The sequence below is a fragment of the Thermobia domestica genome, chromosome 17 (genome assembly GCF_964235325.1).
Source record: "Thermobia domestica chromosome 17, izTheDome1.hap1.1, whole genome shotgun sequence".
In the NCBI taxonomy this organism is placed as follows: domain Eukaryota; kingdom Metazoa; phylum Arthropoda; class Insecta; order Zygentoma; family Lepismatidae; genus Thermobia; species Thermobia domestica.
In genome coordinates, this window is record NC_137470.1 from 70670240 (window position 1) to 70687437 (window position 17198).

General features: G+C 36.5%; 1 protein-coding gene across 6 annotated transcripts in view; it reads right to left on the reverse strand.

Annotated features, from left to right (window-relative positions):
* zormin (spectrin and immunoglobulin domain-containing protein zormin) overlaps positions 1 to 17198 on the reverse strand; it is a 799654-nt gene that overhangs the window by 211785 nt on the left and 570671 nt on the right. For all 6 annotated transcript variants that reach the window (XM_081744925.1, XM_081744924.1, XM_081744928.1 and 3 more), the window contains one exon: positions 2608 to 2786. In XM_081744925.1, coding sequence (XP_081601051.1) covers positions 2608 to 2786 — 179 coding nt within the window. The remainder of the gene's footprint in view (positions 1 to 2607; positions 2787 to 17198) is intronic.

The following is a 17198-nucleotide window of genomic DNA, read 5'->3' on the forward strand; positions in this document are numbered from 1 at the left end:
TATTAATTTTGTGTAATTGATGTCTTGTAAAGTGATTTACTAAATAGTTAGATAATAGATACATTTAAATCACGGTGACGCAGGAGCCAGTTGCAAAGTTACGTACAACCTTGCCCATAAATTTACACAGAATGCTGTTTTAAGAGTTACTCTACGGACGGCATTTTAAACTACTCACAACTGGTTTTATCATGGGCGCCCGAAGGTTTGATCATGGTTTCCATTTGCAACCGAAAAAAAAATTTTCTAGGGGTGGGCTCACGAAAATGTATTAAATTCCTTAAGATTTTCTTAATAAAATAAATACCAAACGTAATATAGCAACCATGGATTTAAGCCCATCCCTTAGAAAATTTTCTTCGGGCGCCCATGATTTTGATGATATTTGGTGTCAACTAACCACCAAGCACGGCCTCTCCTAGACTATTGAGATAGTTTTTGGTACTCACTCAGTATAATTTCGAGATATCGTACATAAAACACGTGCGAATGGCCGACATCTTTCACGTTTTCCCTATTCTGCGAGCACTAACGATCTATTAGCGCGAAACGAGTACAGGTATATTAGACCCTAGTAAAATTAACAACGCTTTCTTTTAGCACCATTCGCACCGCGGATGCAGGTTTGCAGCAACTGATCGAGTGTACTAAAGGAATGGCTTAAGAAACTTCTGGACTATTTGAACTGTAAGAAAAACCATCTCAACTTTAAACATCGTTTACAGTTTGAGATAGCGATTAATATGTTGTTTCTGAAAGGGTGCTTAGTGTTACCCAGAAAACTGGTTGTTGTATACTTACAAAGATTACGTGGTACCATCTAAACTTACGTAAGATAATGGACACAGCTACTTTACAGGTATGATGATGACCATATAACTTAACCATTACAAGACTGTGAAAATTACACAGCTGTTTCTAATCTTCCGGCCTAGAACTTATGTGGAACTTTGATGCCATCTGAAAGCCTTATGGAGCGTATACATGTTGATCACTGTTTTATCTTCGCTTACACTGTTTCAATATTGGTTGCTGAAGTTACGGTATTGCCACTACTTCAATCTCTCTCGTTTTTAAATCGTTCTAGATTTGTTATACAGATCATGTATCAAATTTGCGATTTAAAATTACAGTATTTTCCTGTATAGTACTTATGTTTTGATCTTGCACCATACAGCGACCGAAATTAAGGTATGCATACAGTAACATCATTCAATTTCCAACCCTATATGTGATAAAATGAAGGGAAAATTAGTCAGCAATAAGGGAATTCGTAACAATCTAGAGTCATTTTTCTGGAGTGACCAGAAATGTACAACTTGGAGACAAACGCAGGCAGTGCGTTTGAACAAAAGTCAAATATAATAAACACGAATTGAATATCAAAAGTCTTGTTTATTGAATTCTAAACGTCTCCGTGAAAATAATGAAGAACAGAAAACTTTATTTTTTTTTAAGATTTCGGTTTTGGCTTTAGTCAGCAATCATATACACATCACAAGCTTGTAGCAGAAAATCTTAAGAAATATGGGGCAACAAATTCATTACTGGAGTTTACTTACTTGGATTTTGACTGGCATGAGAAGATGAGAGTGGAATGTCCGATGTTTTCAGTACTTAAAACAATCGCAGTAACTAGATTTATAACAATCGCACTTATACACTTTGGTTCAAAAGTAGGTATACATCCCTGCATTGATCAAGTATAACATTCTAGTTTATGGGTTTATTTGCTTCGGCTCTTCCGAGCTTAAGATGTAAGTAAAAACACATCAAGAACAAATATATAAAAAAAAACTAAGTTTACCTGATGGATAACAATAAGAAATGATATAAAATGCAATGAGTGATCAGTATGGTACTGTATACCTACTTTTTGGCCACCCACCCTCCTTGACCTGAGGAGAGGTGTGTTGTTGCTCCAGTCTTATTTACTAGTCGGCCAAAGAATGGCACTTTAGTGATGACGAGAACAACAGAGCTCTGGGGCGATTATGCTCATCTCAGCGATGTTGAAGGTGCGGTGAATCTCATTCTAATGGGTGATATGCTTGGCTTAGAAACCTAGATCTACTGTCTGCCGAGCCCTTGTATGTTAATGAATGGAACTTCATTTATAATCACATTAATTGGCTTGAACAGTTCAAATACAGTGTCCGCATACGAGGATAGAGTAAGGTCATCCCATGCAAAATAAAACGAATGAGCTGTCTTCGGTCACTGATACAGAGAAACTGTATCTTGTCCTCTTTGGGACCAAGTATTTAAAGAAACGAGTCTATAACGGATGGCAACACTGCTCACCCTTGTTTCTTCTGAAGAATATTTTGAAGGTTAGAAGAAATCAATAGGGTTCAACCTCTTGATGAGAATATGCATGATATCGATGACATTAATGATATATGTTCAAATGAATGATTACCTGGAAGACACGCGAAACTCTTGACCAAAGATTAAGCACAGAAACAAGGCGAATACTTGTTGCTTTAAATTGTTTGCGAGACATAATCAGTATACAATAGTTTCCCTATTGCGGAAGCTTTATTTTATTACAGTCGAATTAACTTTTATAGAGTATCGAATTTCGAAAAAAAAAAATATTCTTACCTGTGGTACGATACATTAGCATCTAATATATTTTTGCGTTGCTCTAACTGATTATTAACGTCTTTCCATGCAAGTCCAAGGGACTCAGCCATGGCTGCATAGACTTCAGCTCGTGGTCTCTGTGTCGATATTAATTGGTCCGCTTGTCTCAGAAGTTCTTCGACTGGGCTTTGTTTGCTCTGCAAGAAGATACGTCTCTTGAGTACACATTTAAAATATGTTTAAATTCGAATATACTTAATTTACCTTGCTATTAATTCTTAGGTTACTATCGTAAATAGTGGAAATAGAAGACAAATTACGTGAAACAGAGGGTGACACAGAAAACTTTATTTTATTCTACCATCTTGGCGATGAAGAATCCTTATAATGTTCCCATCGGCATTCTTGTTTATTTGTTGCACCGCCTTCTGGATCTTATATATTCACTTGCCTACTTGTTCTACCTACCTGCCGAAAGAACGTTTCCTAGCGTATGACACAAAACCAAAAATTTTCGATAAATGACGGAAAAAAAAGAAAGTCGAAGTTTTTTCTTTCATAATGTTTAATGTATAACCAGTTCTCTTTTCCAATATCAATTTTCAGAATAGGTGGTATGTAATTAAGAATTACAGGGTATGTATTTTCAGAATTTAAGGGTATGTAATTTTGGAATACGCTTTCATCAAACCAATAAATAAACAGAGGGTATCAGGCTTTCCAACGCTAATGAAAAAAAATATAGGAAATCACGACGAAAAAATATAGGAGGTTTCGTGAAACTGTGAAAAAGGAACATTTCAGTTATCCACTAGGTAGAATTTTTTTTTCTTTTTAACTCTTGCCTGCGCATCTTCCATCAGTATAGTGGCTATTTACATTTCCTTCTGTACTGTTTCGTCCATTTCATTTAATTTCTTCAGAGATGATTCACTCTCTGAAACTTCCTTTGATGTAGCTTCTTGCTTTGCATTTCTCAATGCACTTTCTTCTCTGAAAATCTTTGCCACTGCGGCCTCTTTGGATCTGCACTCTTCTAAGTAATCTTTATAGTCTCTCCAAGCGTTCTGCATAACATCTATTAATTGCTTTGTAACAGGTAGGTTTTCAACTTTTCCTCCATACATTCTAATTCTATCCTTTACAGTCCTCAGAGCCCTTATACTCTCGTGTACAAGATGGGATTGATCATTTCCTAAAAGGTGTTTGTTCTCTGAGAAACCACGTTCCACATCAGCACTACCATGAAATACTAACAGGCAAGCTTTGACCAATTTAGATATCATTGGATATTTAATTGTTCCACATAAATTTCTCATATCACTTACTCTTGTCCAGTATTGATACACGGGAAAGTATCACCACACTCATTTCTTTTTCATAAACCAAGAATCTCCAATAAATGGCTCCGCAAATTTTCCACTCGTCTATGAAGACATCGATGTTCTTACAATCTGCAAATACATGCTTCATTTCTTTTGCCAAATTCCGTGCAAGGGATAAATAAGTAATATCCTTTCTGAATAGTGGATGTAAACACTGCAGGTAATTCAACATTGGCTTCGATATTGGTGATTCCTTAAGCGGTTTTGAAACCACATAAATGTAGAATCCCTTCACATCCTCGCTGAATCCCCTCTTTTGTAGCTTTGAGCAGGTAGCTATTACAGTTTTCACTTTTACTCCAACTTCAGGTTGCCGCGGATGGTATTCGCAGTTCTTGAAATCAACTGCAGATAAATCAATACCCTCCTTCTCCCCCAACACATCTGGCTTCACAAATCTCAATAACAGCATTCTGACTAGCTCTGATAACTCTGACAAGGGACGTATGCGAAACGTGACAGATAGATATTTATGAAAATTGGTATCCTGACTAATCGTGGATTGCTAATCATCGTGGTGATATTCACTCGGTGCGGAAATACTTTGTTTACCCGGTACGTATAATACATATATCAAGCAGTGACCGGGTGAGGCTGTGCCAAGTTATGACCCAAAAACGCCGGAAAAAACGCAGAAAATGAAAAATGTATGCAAGACATACGGGAGCGGGACACGCGACCAAGAACATGGTAGTAGTGTTACCCAAGCAGTGTTGCCATCCCAATACAAACTTAAAGCTTTTCAAATAAAACTATGGCATTATAAGGCATTAAAATAATTGGCGTAAAACATGAAAGAAAATACACAGAAAGTGGTTATCAGTGTTGCCAAATAAGAGATATATGAGGCTCTGAAATTGAGAAATTATGGGGTTCGTACAATAAAACGAACAAATGTGTAATAACAAGTCTGCAGAAGGACCAAATGTACAGTAGAGAGTAAACCACAGCACGCATAGCATCCAGTGACTATCGGGCTTGATAAAATATTCACACACACACACACAAAAGGAACATGGTAGAGTTGCCGTAGAAAGAAGTTCCATGAGACATGTCGAGTGTGCGGCTAGGGCGAGAAATGTACGTATTTTGCCATACTATCTGTGGCTTTTCTGTTGTATGTATTGGTGTATTCTATTAGAATATTTTGCAAATGTATATTACTGGTAACCTGAATGCAGTGTGATCTAGCTTCATTGTTATCTCACACATCGTTGTCTAACTATAGGTTTCCTATACTCTCGACTGACACCTATCACAGTTCATTAATATTTGCGAATCGATTCTGACGAACTTTCTTCTCACAGATTTGTTATATTTCGTGTCACAGCTTTTCTGCATTCTTTTCAGGCGCTCCGCCTTCGTTTCTGTGCATGTAGGATTTTATACAGTGTTGCAACTCTATGACAGTTCGTTCCCGGGAACAGTTCGAGATATTGATTCCACACAAACGCCATTGGAGTTGCTGCCCTAGAGGAAGACTTGTTGTTCACATTTCCACATAATGTCTCATGGAACTTCTTTCTACAACAACTCTACCATGTGCCCTTCTTTGGTGAATCCTGTATCAATCCCGTGAGTCACTGGATGCTGTACATGCTGTAGGTTTACTATCTACTGTACACTTGGTCCTTCTGCAGTCTTCTTGTTGTACATGGTTCATTTCTCTGTACGGACCCCATAATTTCTTAACTTTAGAGTCTCATATCTCCCTTATTTGGCAACAATGATAATCCATCTTTTGCTTATTTTCTTTCACCTTTATGCCAATTGTTTTAATGTCATGAAGTAGCATACATTCTATCCGGAAAATTATAAATTTGTATTTGGATGGCAACACTGTTTGTGTGACACTACTGCCGTGTTCTTGATCACACGTCCCGCTCCCATAGGTTTACTTGCATCCATTTTTCATTTTCTACCTTTTTCTGGGGTTTCTGAGGTATAACTAGGCACAGCCTCACCCGGTCACTGCTTGGTATATGTATTATACGTAGCGGGTAAATAAGTCATTTCCGCTTCAAGCAATTATCACCACGATGATTAGAGATCCATAATTAGTGAGGGTACCAATTCTCATAGAAATCTAGCTGTCAGGGTTCGCATTCGCCCCTTGTGAGTAGAATAACTGAATTAGCGGGTTTTTGCGTTGAAAGAAACACAGAAATTTATCAAAAATAACTTATGTGCAAATGATAAAATGCAGTTTGGCTTCAAACAATTTGTTTTTCAGAAATTGTTTAATCCTTCTGTAACGATTATTTTCACGACATTCTTTATCTTGTGCGCTCCATTCTATCATCCTACTGTGGAGACAAAAGGCGCTCCAACCACCCACACTTTATTTCTTTATTTTAGTATCACAAGTGGAAGTAGCAATGCCACAAAAATATAGGAGGTTTCGTTAAAATATAGGAAATATAGAAGTTTATAGGAAGAGATACAAATATAAGGAAAAATAGGAAATATAGGAGCATTGGAAAGCCTGAGGTATTTCACAAATCACAAATACACACAAAGAAACATGATAAATGTGAAAAGAAAAGTGTAAGGCAATTGTAAGTTCAAAATCATTAACGTAAAACCAGAGGATAAAATTTAGTTGCTCCCTCTCGAACCAAATCGATCTTATAGTCACCTAAAGAACAAAATGAACGCCTATCAATAATTTTTCACACTGAGCTCCATGTTTCCTTAAGACATGTCTGGATAAACATCATAATTAAAAAAAAAAATACGCGGTTCTTCTTCTTTCAGCAGTAACGATTGTTATTATTATTTTTTTTTTACATGTTCCAACTTCTAACATATTTTATAATTGTGATTTATTAGATTATGTGCTCTGTGTAACGAAGTCAAAACTTGGAAGATAATTGACGTAACTGAGTCTATAGAGTAGACCTATACTTATTTTACGGTTTTCCAATAGTATTGACTTACTTTCATTTTAACACTAAATTTTTAGTGTGTCTGAATATCATCCAGGGCCGGTTCTACCATAAATGTGCAACACGTGCATTTACACAGGTGGCAAAATCTGTCATAACTTACTAACTAACTAACTCTATGGCTTATGAAACCCGGAGGTTCAATACCGCATTCACAAAAGCTCTCTACTGACTTCTATCCTTAGCCAACTGGATCCAATTTCTACTTTGTAGTCCTCTCTCTGCGACATCCATCTTAATATGGTCGTCCCATCTGCGCCTAGGTCTTCCTAATGGTCGTTTTCCGATTGGTCTCCCAGTCAAGGCTTTGAAAGCATTTCTACTTGGGACATTCCATGTTAAATCAACAAGTCATCAGACTTGACCATCTCATATTTTTGCAGAAATTGGTGTACAGCTTTATTACAGTAGGAGATGAAAAAATCACAAATATTACCTCTCCCCCTGAAAGTGTCTCCATACAGGGTGTTCAAAAATGTCAAAAAATTGCATTTTTTCAGTTACATTGATTATTAAAAATTGTCATAAATGGTTAATACGTGCACTAGAGACGTAAAACAAACACCATTGGAAAGTTCAGATTGCTCTACAAGTTGTACTATATTGAAAAAACCTGTAAAATAAAAAATAACACTTCAAAAATTCAAATTCAAATTTGAATTTTGAATTTCGCATAGAAATGTCCCTCTGGTTTTGTTCAAAATTGTTCATATTGTAGTCCCATATGTGTACTAAAACACCACAAAGTTGTATTTTGGTCACTCAATGGGATCCGATTCAAAATTCAACATAAACCAAGCATTGCACGATATTGACCATGTGAATATCTGAGTTCAGATCGATAACTATTTGCCTGGAATTATTTACCTGCAGCATCAAAGGAATTTATATTCAATTTCATTTGTCTCTTGATGTATTCATTTGAATTTACACAATTATCCACCTTTCGAGTTATTTAGAGAGGTATTACGTTTCCGAACAGTACTCAATACAAGTCATTATTCTTGTTAGTCAGTATGGATGTTTCTAAATTTATATTGGCTACATTGATACATGTTATTTCCATTCCTTTGTTTCAGGATTGCTGTCACAGATATGTGGAAGTGGATAATTGAAATAGGCAAAATAATTTATTGACGAATTGTTTGTGCTGAAAGTGTGTGAAGTGATTGTGAGCAGTGTCACTATGTTTCATAACACATTTGATACAAATATTGTGAAAGGGAGGAAAATATATCCATCCCTTTCATAATATGTTCTGTAATAGCAATATTTCACTAACATAATAGGTTATTATTTAAAGAAGGAAAAAAAAAACAGACACAACGAGATTGTATTTGTAGTGTTTAAGTCTTTGAGTACGAATGCACTTTCCCTTCCCTTCATTGTTCATGATGGGGTAACATACTTAAGATCGCGGCTTTTAAGATCTGTTTTTCCTGGAGAAAGGGGAAGCGGCGAATGATGCCATTACACGGGGCGGCTAATTGCCTAGGGCCGGCTCTGGTGTCACCATTAGTAATCTCATAGTTAACGGTGTATTTTGCCACATATATAATACAGAAATAAATGACAATTACTTATAAAAACTGTCAATTATTAATGCGACAAAGGATATACTCTTTTGAGCCATAAAAGTTCACTCCTTTGCCCTCATGCATAGACTTGCCAGGTTTCTGAAGCTTCAAACCGGGACATTGTCAATACCAATATTTTATCAAAATTCTCGTGGTAAATTTTCAACAAGACACAAACAAAATGAAAATTTATAGTGCACTTTTATCAAAATTGTAATATAAGATTTATTCTTACGCACCAATAAGAATTCAAATATATATATACTACATAAATATTAGTATGCTCAAAGACAGTATAATAATAATAATAATAATAATAATAATAATAATAATAATAATAATAATAATAATAATAATACAGAAATCAGTTTTACATACACAACACGACGATTTGGTGTACGACTAGATACAAACTCGTAGAACTTAGAAAGGTTGCCAGATCGTCGATTTAAAATATCACTAGACTACAATGGAAAAAGCGCTAGAAGTTGTTAAATAACATTGCTACTACAAACTAAATTTCGCCGTCTGACCGGGACTAAACATGAAACCGACCGGAACGCCGGGACAAACCCCTTAAAACTAGGGATGGCCATTTCCGAAAAAATAGTTTTTCGATTCCAGAAATCACATTTCCGTTTTCCGCTTTTCGGAAAATTTACATTCGGAAAATTTACATTTTCCATTTTCCAGAAAATTTTCCGTCTTCTGCTTATTTAGAAATTTTTTGTCTTCCGCTTTTCCGGAATTTTTTAGTTTCCATTTTCCAGAAAATTTTCTGTCTTCCGCTTTTCCGGAAAATTTTCAGTTTCCATTTTCCAGAAAATTTTTTGTCTTCCGCTTTTCCAGAAAATTTCCAGTTTCCATGTTTCACAAAATTTTCCGTCTTCCGCTTTTCCGGAGAATTTTCCGTCTTTCGTTTTCCGGAAAATGTGGCCATCCCTACTGAAAATCGGGACGTCTGACACGCCTACTCATGGATGTTGTCTTCAGTTCGATGTAATGTATCGAGTAATGTATTTACCTTTGGACAAATTTTGGTTATACAAAAATTAAAATTTATGTTAATGAAAATTTTAGGCTATATCTCCTGTTCTAATGAAGAGCTTAATGAGGGTACATTTCAGTATCAATTTCACCTTAGTATGTAACATGGTCCTTGTACATCATCAATCTTTAAATTTAAAATTAGTTCTTTTTTTCTGCATTTTCTCAAAAACTACGCACAAGCTTTTACACTGACGTATATCATTTTGTTCCGCTCAATTTGACCTATTCACTGATATACGTCTCATCTATGAACAAACTATTTTCCGTTAAGCATTAATAATAATGCAGAATTTAGAAAATCCGCTAATTAAAACATTTTATGCTACTCTTATTGATTGTCCTTTTCGGAACTTCTTAAGAACAGTCACCCAATTTATTTACACTCTGGCATCTTATATATATCGCAAAGTGCTTCTTTAGGTAGGGCATAGGCATCCCAAGGACCAAGCAGCCAAGGGAATGATCTCCACAGAGCTTCAAGCAAGCTAAGTGGGGTGGATTTAGGGTCCCCTATCCTCCACAAAAACAGGGGCGGCTTAAAAAGCCACAAAGCTCCACGCAAACAAGGTGGCTGAGATTAGGAGTCTCACAAAGTTCCGAGCAAACTAAGTGATCAGGAAAGGAGGCCTAGAGCTCCAAGCAAGGTAAAGGCTCTGGGTTCGGTTCCTCTCAAAGCTCCAGGGAAGTTGAGAGAGTGGATTTGACCAGCTAAAGAGTGATATCAGTTGCTGAGTATCTACCAGGTTGATTGAGTATTGGCCTTTTCGTCGTCAGATAAAAATCGTCAAATATGCTTTCTTCTACTATCCACGGAAGTGGTGCAAAATTGAAATATCTTGAATATTATGTTTTGAAATTTTTAGATATTTAGAAAGTCCAAAGGCTACTTCGTTTTATTCCTTGGAATCTCTAATGAATTCTTTGATCCTTGTACTAATATAGGTTTGCGTCATACCAAGGTATGTATTTTCGTATTCGCACCTAATTTCATAAACCTCACTCAATGATGTCTCATCTATGAAGTAAGTTTTGCAATTGCGAAACTCTCCTTTTGTATCTATCTTAAATTTAAGCGACAGGAAAGGAAAAATGAAGGAAATTAATTTTAGTACCAATTTTTTGTATTATTTTTCGCCATGAAGTTATAAAGGTGCCAGCAAGCGAAGGTCTCTGACAGACTGCAGCGGAGATGCCACTGCTGACGTTTGTCAAGGCTTTTTCAGTTCATCTATAATGGCACTTTTCTTAATGGTGTAAAATAAGTGACCGTGGCTAATAACGTTAGCACCAAAGTAAGAGATGAATTTTCCCTCCGCATGTGGAAAGAAACTTCAAAGATCATCTCATAATAGCTCCTCTATAGTGCACGCTAGGTGATGCTAACTTTGCAGTGTGATCCATAATCATTCGACTTTTTGTTTAGTTATTAATATATTTCGTTGTGCAAATATTCCTGTGAAGAGATCAGTCCATACGCCCTGAGAAACCTATTAATCCAAATATTGGCTTTTATTATCTTATAATGTGTGAATTTCTTGTGCACGAATATATTGTTTTCTGAAGATCTTCTAAAGATTGTTGAAACACTTATTATTAATTCTATGTAAGATTAGATTTAAATATATTTTATGATCAACTGTAAATTATATTTATTATTATTATTATTATTATTATTATTATTATTATTATTATTATTATTATTATTATTATTATTATTATTATTATTATTAGTTTCGACAAAAACGTTTTAAGCTCTTCAGTTTTAATACTGTATCATCAGCGACTCGATAATATTTTATGGATTCTTGTTCTTTTTGAGGATTAGGAATCCAGAATGGAAAATAACTATGTTAGCCCCCAAAGCAGAACGTTTTTCAAGTTTCTGCGACGGCTTACAAAAACCCCAAAAACTTTCTGTAAGCATTTTCCTTTGGTAATTGGGTAGTAAAATTGTAACCTAACTTTCAAGCACACAAAAACAAAACAAAGTTTTTGTAATTTTTATTATTCTAAACGTTTTTTCTTACAGGCTTTTTATTTATGGAAAAATATACAGGGTGCTTATTGGGCTGTATAATAACTGAATAAGTAACAAATCAAGAAATCCTCACATATATACTGTATATGTACTCAAAAGGCATTTAAAGGTATTTTTTTATTTTTGGGGTTTATTTACATACTTCGTGTTCATTTACATATCTAATAACGATCTCTAACTGTGCTTATCTTATTTATAAAGAAGAAAATCGTTCTGGAACTGTAATTTTTCTTTACAGAGTAGACAATCCTTCTGTCGCCTTAATTTTCGACTAGAGGTTAGCCAATCTTTCTGCAGCCCACATTTTCTTGCTGCGACATTGCCGCACTGTCGCCTGTTGTTCTGCTGTGGGGATGTTAGCTAACAAGAAATACAGTGATATTGGACTGTAAATATTGTCTCCAAAGGTTGTAAAAACTGATTAAAATAATTGGTCCCGGTGGAATTCCCTGCGTATTTCTATGATTGTGCTTCACCTAAATTACATAAATTTTTGCAGTATTAGTTTCATTCCACGTTTATTCAAATTTGCCTCTCTCGGATGGAAATCTTCTGAAATCATCACTGATTGTAACCATAGTACAATCAACTTTAGCACATTTATATATTTCTAAACCATGAAATTTGTCGTATTTCCGCTAAGACGGCGTAAAAGTACTTGCCAAACTGACAGGAATCGAGAAAAATATATCATTGAAGTCAGGTGAATGGAGGATAATTTTAATATTGTCTGCATTGACTAAAGCACAAAATCATTTTTTTCTACATTGTAACTTATAAATTACGTTTTCAAACTTTGTGGTATTATCTTTCATCCATATACATAACCATCTGCACAACAAAAACACGAGATGACTTTTCCTAAAATCATAAACCTCACCGAAATGGCTTCTTTACGTAATATGGCAAACCAAATTGAAGGGAATGCTGTATCATCAAATTCGAGACTTTTTGTAGCTAAGTCATCAATAAAGCTAAGTCATCAATAAAGCCGTCATCATCTGATACGGATAGCCTCTTAAATAGATGGAAAGATTTCTTTGACGATTTGCTGAACACGCAGCCAAAAACTAATGTGCGTGGAGAAAAGGAGATACACACCGCAGAACCGTATATTCCAGAACCCAATCGAATAGAAGTGGAAGCCGCTATAAAGAAATTAAAGAAACACAAATCTCCGGGTGTAGATGAAATTCCGACTGAGTTAATTTTAGCTGGAGGCGAAAAATTGTGGAACAAGATACACAAACTCATTATCCTTATCTGGAACAAGGAAGAATTGCCACAAGAGTGGAAAGAGTCAATCATTGTTCCAATTCACAAGAAAGGCGTCAAAACTGACTGTAATAATTATCGAGGCATTTCTCTTCTGTCAACATCCTATAAAATCCTTTCAAATATTCTGTTAGCAAGATTGACCCCATACGCAGATGAAATTATTGGAGATTATCAGTGCGGATTTAGACGAAATCGATCAACTATCGACCAAATATTTACCATTCGCCAAATACTCGAAAAGAAGTGGGAATACAATACCCCGGTACATCAACTATTTATTGATTTTAGAAAGGCTTACGACTCGGTTAGGAGAGAAACATTATACAACGTTCTTACAGAGCTTGGAATACCGAGAAAGCTAATTAGATTAATTAAGATATGTTTAAGTGAATCCCAAAGTAAAGTCCGGGTAGGAAAATTTTTGTCCACGAGCTTCCACGTCGAAAATGGCCTGAAACAAGGAGATGCGTTGTCGCCATTATTATTTAACTTTGTGCTGGAATACGCCATAAGGAAAATCAAAGATAGCAACCAGGACCTAGAGTTGAACGGCATTCACCAGGTTATGGCATATGCTGATGATGTAAATTTAATAGGGGATGATAGGAGAACAGTATAAATAAATGCAGAGATATTATTAAACGCTTGCAGGGACATGGGTTTAGAAGTAAATGCAGAGAAAACTAAATACATGGAAGTGCGTCGGGACCGTAATACGGCAAATTGTGGAGGCGTTAAAATATTAAATAATACTTTTGATAAAGTGGATACTTTCAAATATTTAGGATCAATATTAACAGACGAAAATCATATTCACGAAGAAATTAAATGTCGACTAAAGCAGGGAATTCGTGTTACTATTCGGTTCAAAACCTCTTGTCGTCGCGAATTCTGTCGAGGAATTTGAAGCTTAAAATATATAAAACGATAATCATGCCTGTTGTTCTGTATGGTTGCGAAACATGGTCGCTTACTCTGAGGGAAGAACATAGACTGAAAGTATTTGAGAATAAGATCCTGAGAAGAATATTCGGACCCAAGAGGAACGAGAATGGGGAATGGCGGAAGCTTCATAACGAGGAACTACATAGTTTATACGGTTTACCCAACATTGTTAGGGTCGTCAAGTCTAGGAGGCTTAGGTGGGCAGGTCATGTAGCTAGAATGGAAGAAAGTAGAAACGCTTTCAAAGTCTTGACTGTAGACCCATAGGAAAACGACCATTAGGAAGACCTAGGCGCAGATGGGAGGATAATATTAAGATGGATCTCGCAGAGATAGGAATACAAAGTAGAAACTGGATCCAATTAGCTAAGGATAGAAGTCAGTGGAGAGCTTTTGTGAACGCGGCACTGAACCTCCGGGTTCCATAGGCCATAGAGTTAGTTAGTTAGTTAGTAAGTCATCAATAAAGATCAGCAGTTGTGACAAAATGCCGCATTTTTACCATTCTTACAAGAAATCGTAAATATTAACTTCTTTTTTAAATATTGAAATCACTGACCATATTTGCAATTTTATAGTTCTTCTTTAGTTTTGCTCATAATTCTAGCGGAAATACAAGTCACATTGCTCGTCGTTCTCCTCGAATGCTTCTTAATTCACTACAAAAAAGGAGGAGGTTATCAATTCGATCCATATATATATATATATATATATATATATATATATATATATATATATATATATAGGATGTTTCAAAACAACACCGACAACGTTTGGGAGGTGATTCCTGACACCAAGATAAGACAAAAAGTATAGACCATCCTGGATGCACAAATGCTTTTCAGAATTATAGGCTTCCAAAAACATGAAAAAAATGAACTTGAGACGTCCATAGCTCAAAAACTATGGGACCTATTGTAGTCGGGTCAAGACTTCACTTACGAACTAGTAGGTGCACTATCCAAAAATCCATGTTTCAGAATCCTAAGATACTCTCGAAGCAATTTTTATAGAGGGAGTTTGAATACGAGCATATAATTTGAAGTACTCTCCAGCTACCTCTATAAAAATTGTTGCGGAAGTACTTCAGGATTCTGAAACTTGGATATTTGGATAGGGCACATCCTAAGTGAAGTCTTGACCCGACTACGGTAGGTTCCATAGTTTGGAGCTATGGATCTTTAAAATTCATTTTTTCAAGTTTTCTGCAGCCTATAACTCCGAAAGGAAGCATTTGTGCACCCAGGATGGTCTAAACTTTTTGTCTTATCTTGTTGTCAAGAATCACCTCTCAAACGTGGTCGGTGTTGTTTTGAAACACCCTGTATATATATATATATATATATATATATATATATATATATATATATATATATATAATGAATACATTTTCAGTAATGGCAACATTGCTACACATATACTCGGGAACAAAGCAATGCATTATAATTCATACCAGCAGTAGGTTAGATGCCGACCCTCCCTCAGAGCAAACGAACTTATCTGCCTACCCCTCCATGCGCGCGCAGCGCCAGCATTTAGAAGGCAGTTTTGACTGAGTGCATGGGAACTACAGTCACGCTGCGTCAGTGCTCGCGGAATACAGTCATGTTTAAGAAGCAAGATCAGAGTTGGTTGAAAATTGAATGCACTAGAGGTAGGAATGCAAAACAGTGCTACGAAGTATTACAATATGTTTGCAGTGCAAGTGCATTACCATACCGTACAGTAGCAAAGTGGGTCAAAGCCTTTAATGACTGACATCCCTTGCTCCGGCCATCCTCCTGTAAGTGAAGATGTGCAGAACGTGAACGCGTTAGTACTAGCGGATCGGAAGGTCACGATTCGTCAATTGGCCAACGATACAAGACTAGCGCATTCGACTGTGCTGAAAATTCTGATGATGAACCTGGGATTGCGTAAAATCAGCTCAAGGTGGGTTCCACATGATCTCACTGAACAACACAAGTGGCTGCGATATGATGCCGCTCGAACACACTTGGAGCGGCATCCAGGTGAAGGTTAGGCCTTCTTACGGCGGATCATTGCTATTGATGAGACCTGGGCCAGAGCGTATTAACCACAGCTGAAACGGCAATCAAACGGGTTGCGTCATCTTGGGTCACCGAGAAAAACATCAGTTCGGAATATTCTACCTCAACCAATGTGAAAGCTATACTCATCATTGCATACGACTGGGATGGTGTAACCATAAACCATACCGTCCCCCAAGGACACACCGTTAGTGCAGAGTACTACTGCAATATTTTGCAAAACAATCTGCGAGCAGCTGTAAGACGAAAACGACGCCACTTCCTGACGAACCCACCCATCATTCTGCATGATAATGCAAGGGCACATTCAGCAGGTGGGTTCACTGATTTGATGCATTGTTTGGGCTGGAAAGTGCTGTATCACCTCCGTATTCTATAGATTTAAGTCCTTGCTATAACAACCTCTTCACCAAGATGAAGGAACCACTTCGTGGGACACGCTTCCGCACAGTTGATGATTTCCTCCGGGCGACAGATCGCTCCACCTGCACTATCCAGAGTTTAGGCACTGCCAACGGCATCCAGAGTGTTCCACATCACTGGGAACGCGTGATTCACAATGCTGGTGGCCTGTAAAACTTCGAACCTTGTAAGTACTCTACTTCTCAAGATATGCCGTTGTTACCATTACTAAAAATCCAACCCTTATATATATATATATATATATATATATATATATATATATATATATATATATATATATATATATATATATATATAGTGTATCAAAAAGGAATTTAGAACTTTAAAAATTATATTGATTTATTTATTTAGGTTACAGACATGGTTTTGGTGTAATTTTGCAGCAAAATACATCAAGTTTTTTACCTTATACCTAAAGAGGTTTAATGTGCCTTCCGTTGGTGATGCGGCCAATATCCCATCTGAAGTCGATTTCCTTACGAGCAATTCTATCATTGTCTTTTAATTCTTGCATCATTTGTAATTTGTAAGATGCAACTGTTTTCTCAACACGCCAAACTCTCATGTATCGGACGCCCTGCTGTCAACAAGCACGTTGGGTTGATTTTGTAGGACTGTTCACAAAGCTTTGTCTCACTTGCTCTACGACGTCTTCAGACGAATGGGGACAACCTGAAGATTTGTTGTGTCATACCGAACATCTAGTTTCAATGAAACACTTATGCTACTGAGTAGGCCTAATGGGAGGCCTAATGGGAGGATCTTTATGTCATACTTTGTACGAAAATTACGTTGCACAATTATAGCAGACTTGGATTTTTCAAACCAAAACAGACAGCTAGCACGCCCGGAAATAGTAAAGGCAGCCATCTTTGCTGCAACTGCCGCTAGGGCTTGGAATGGCTCGTTTCTGA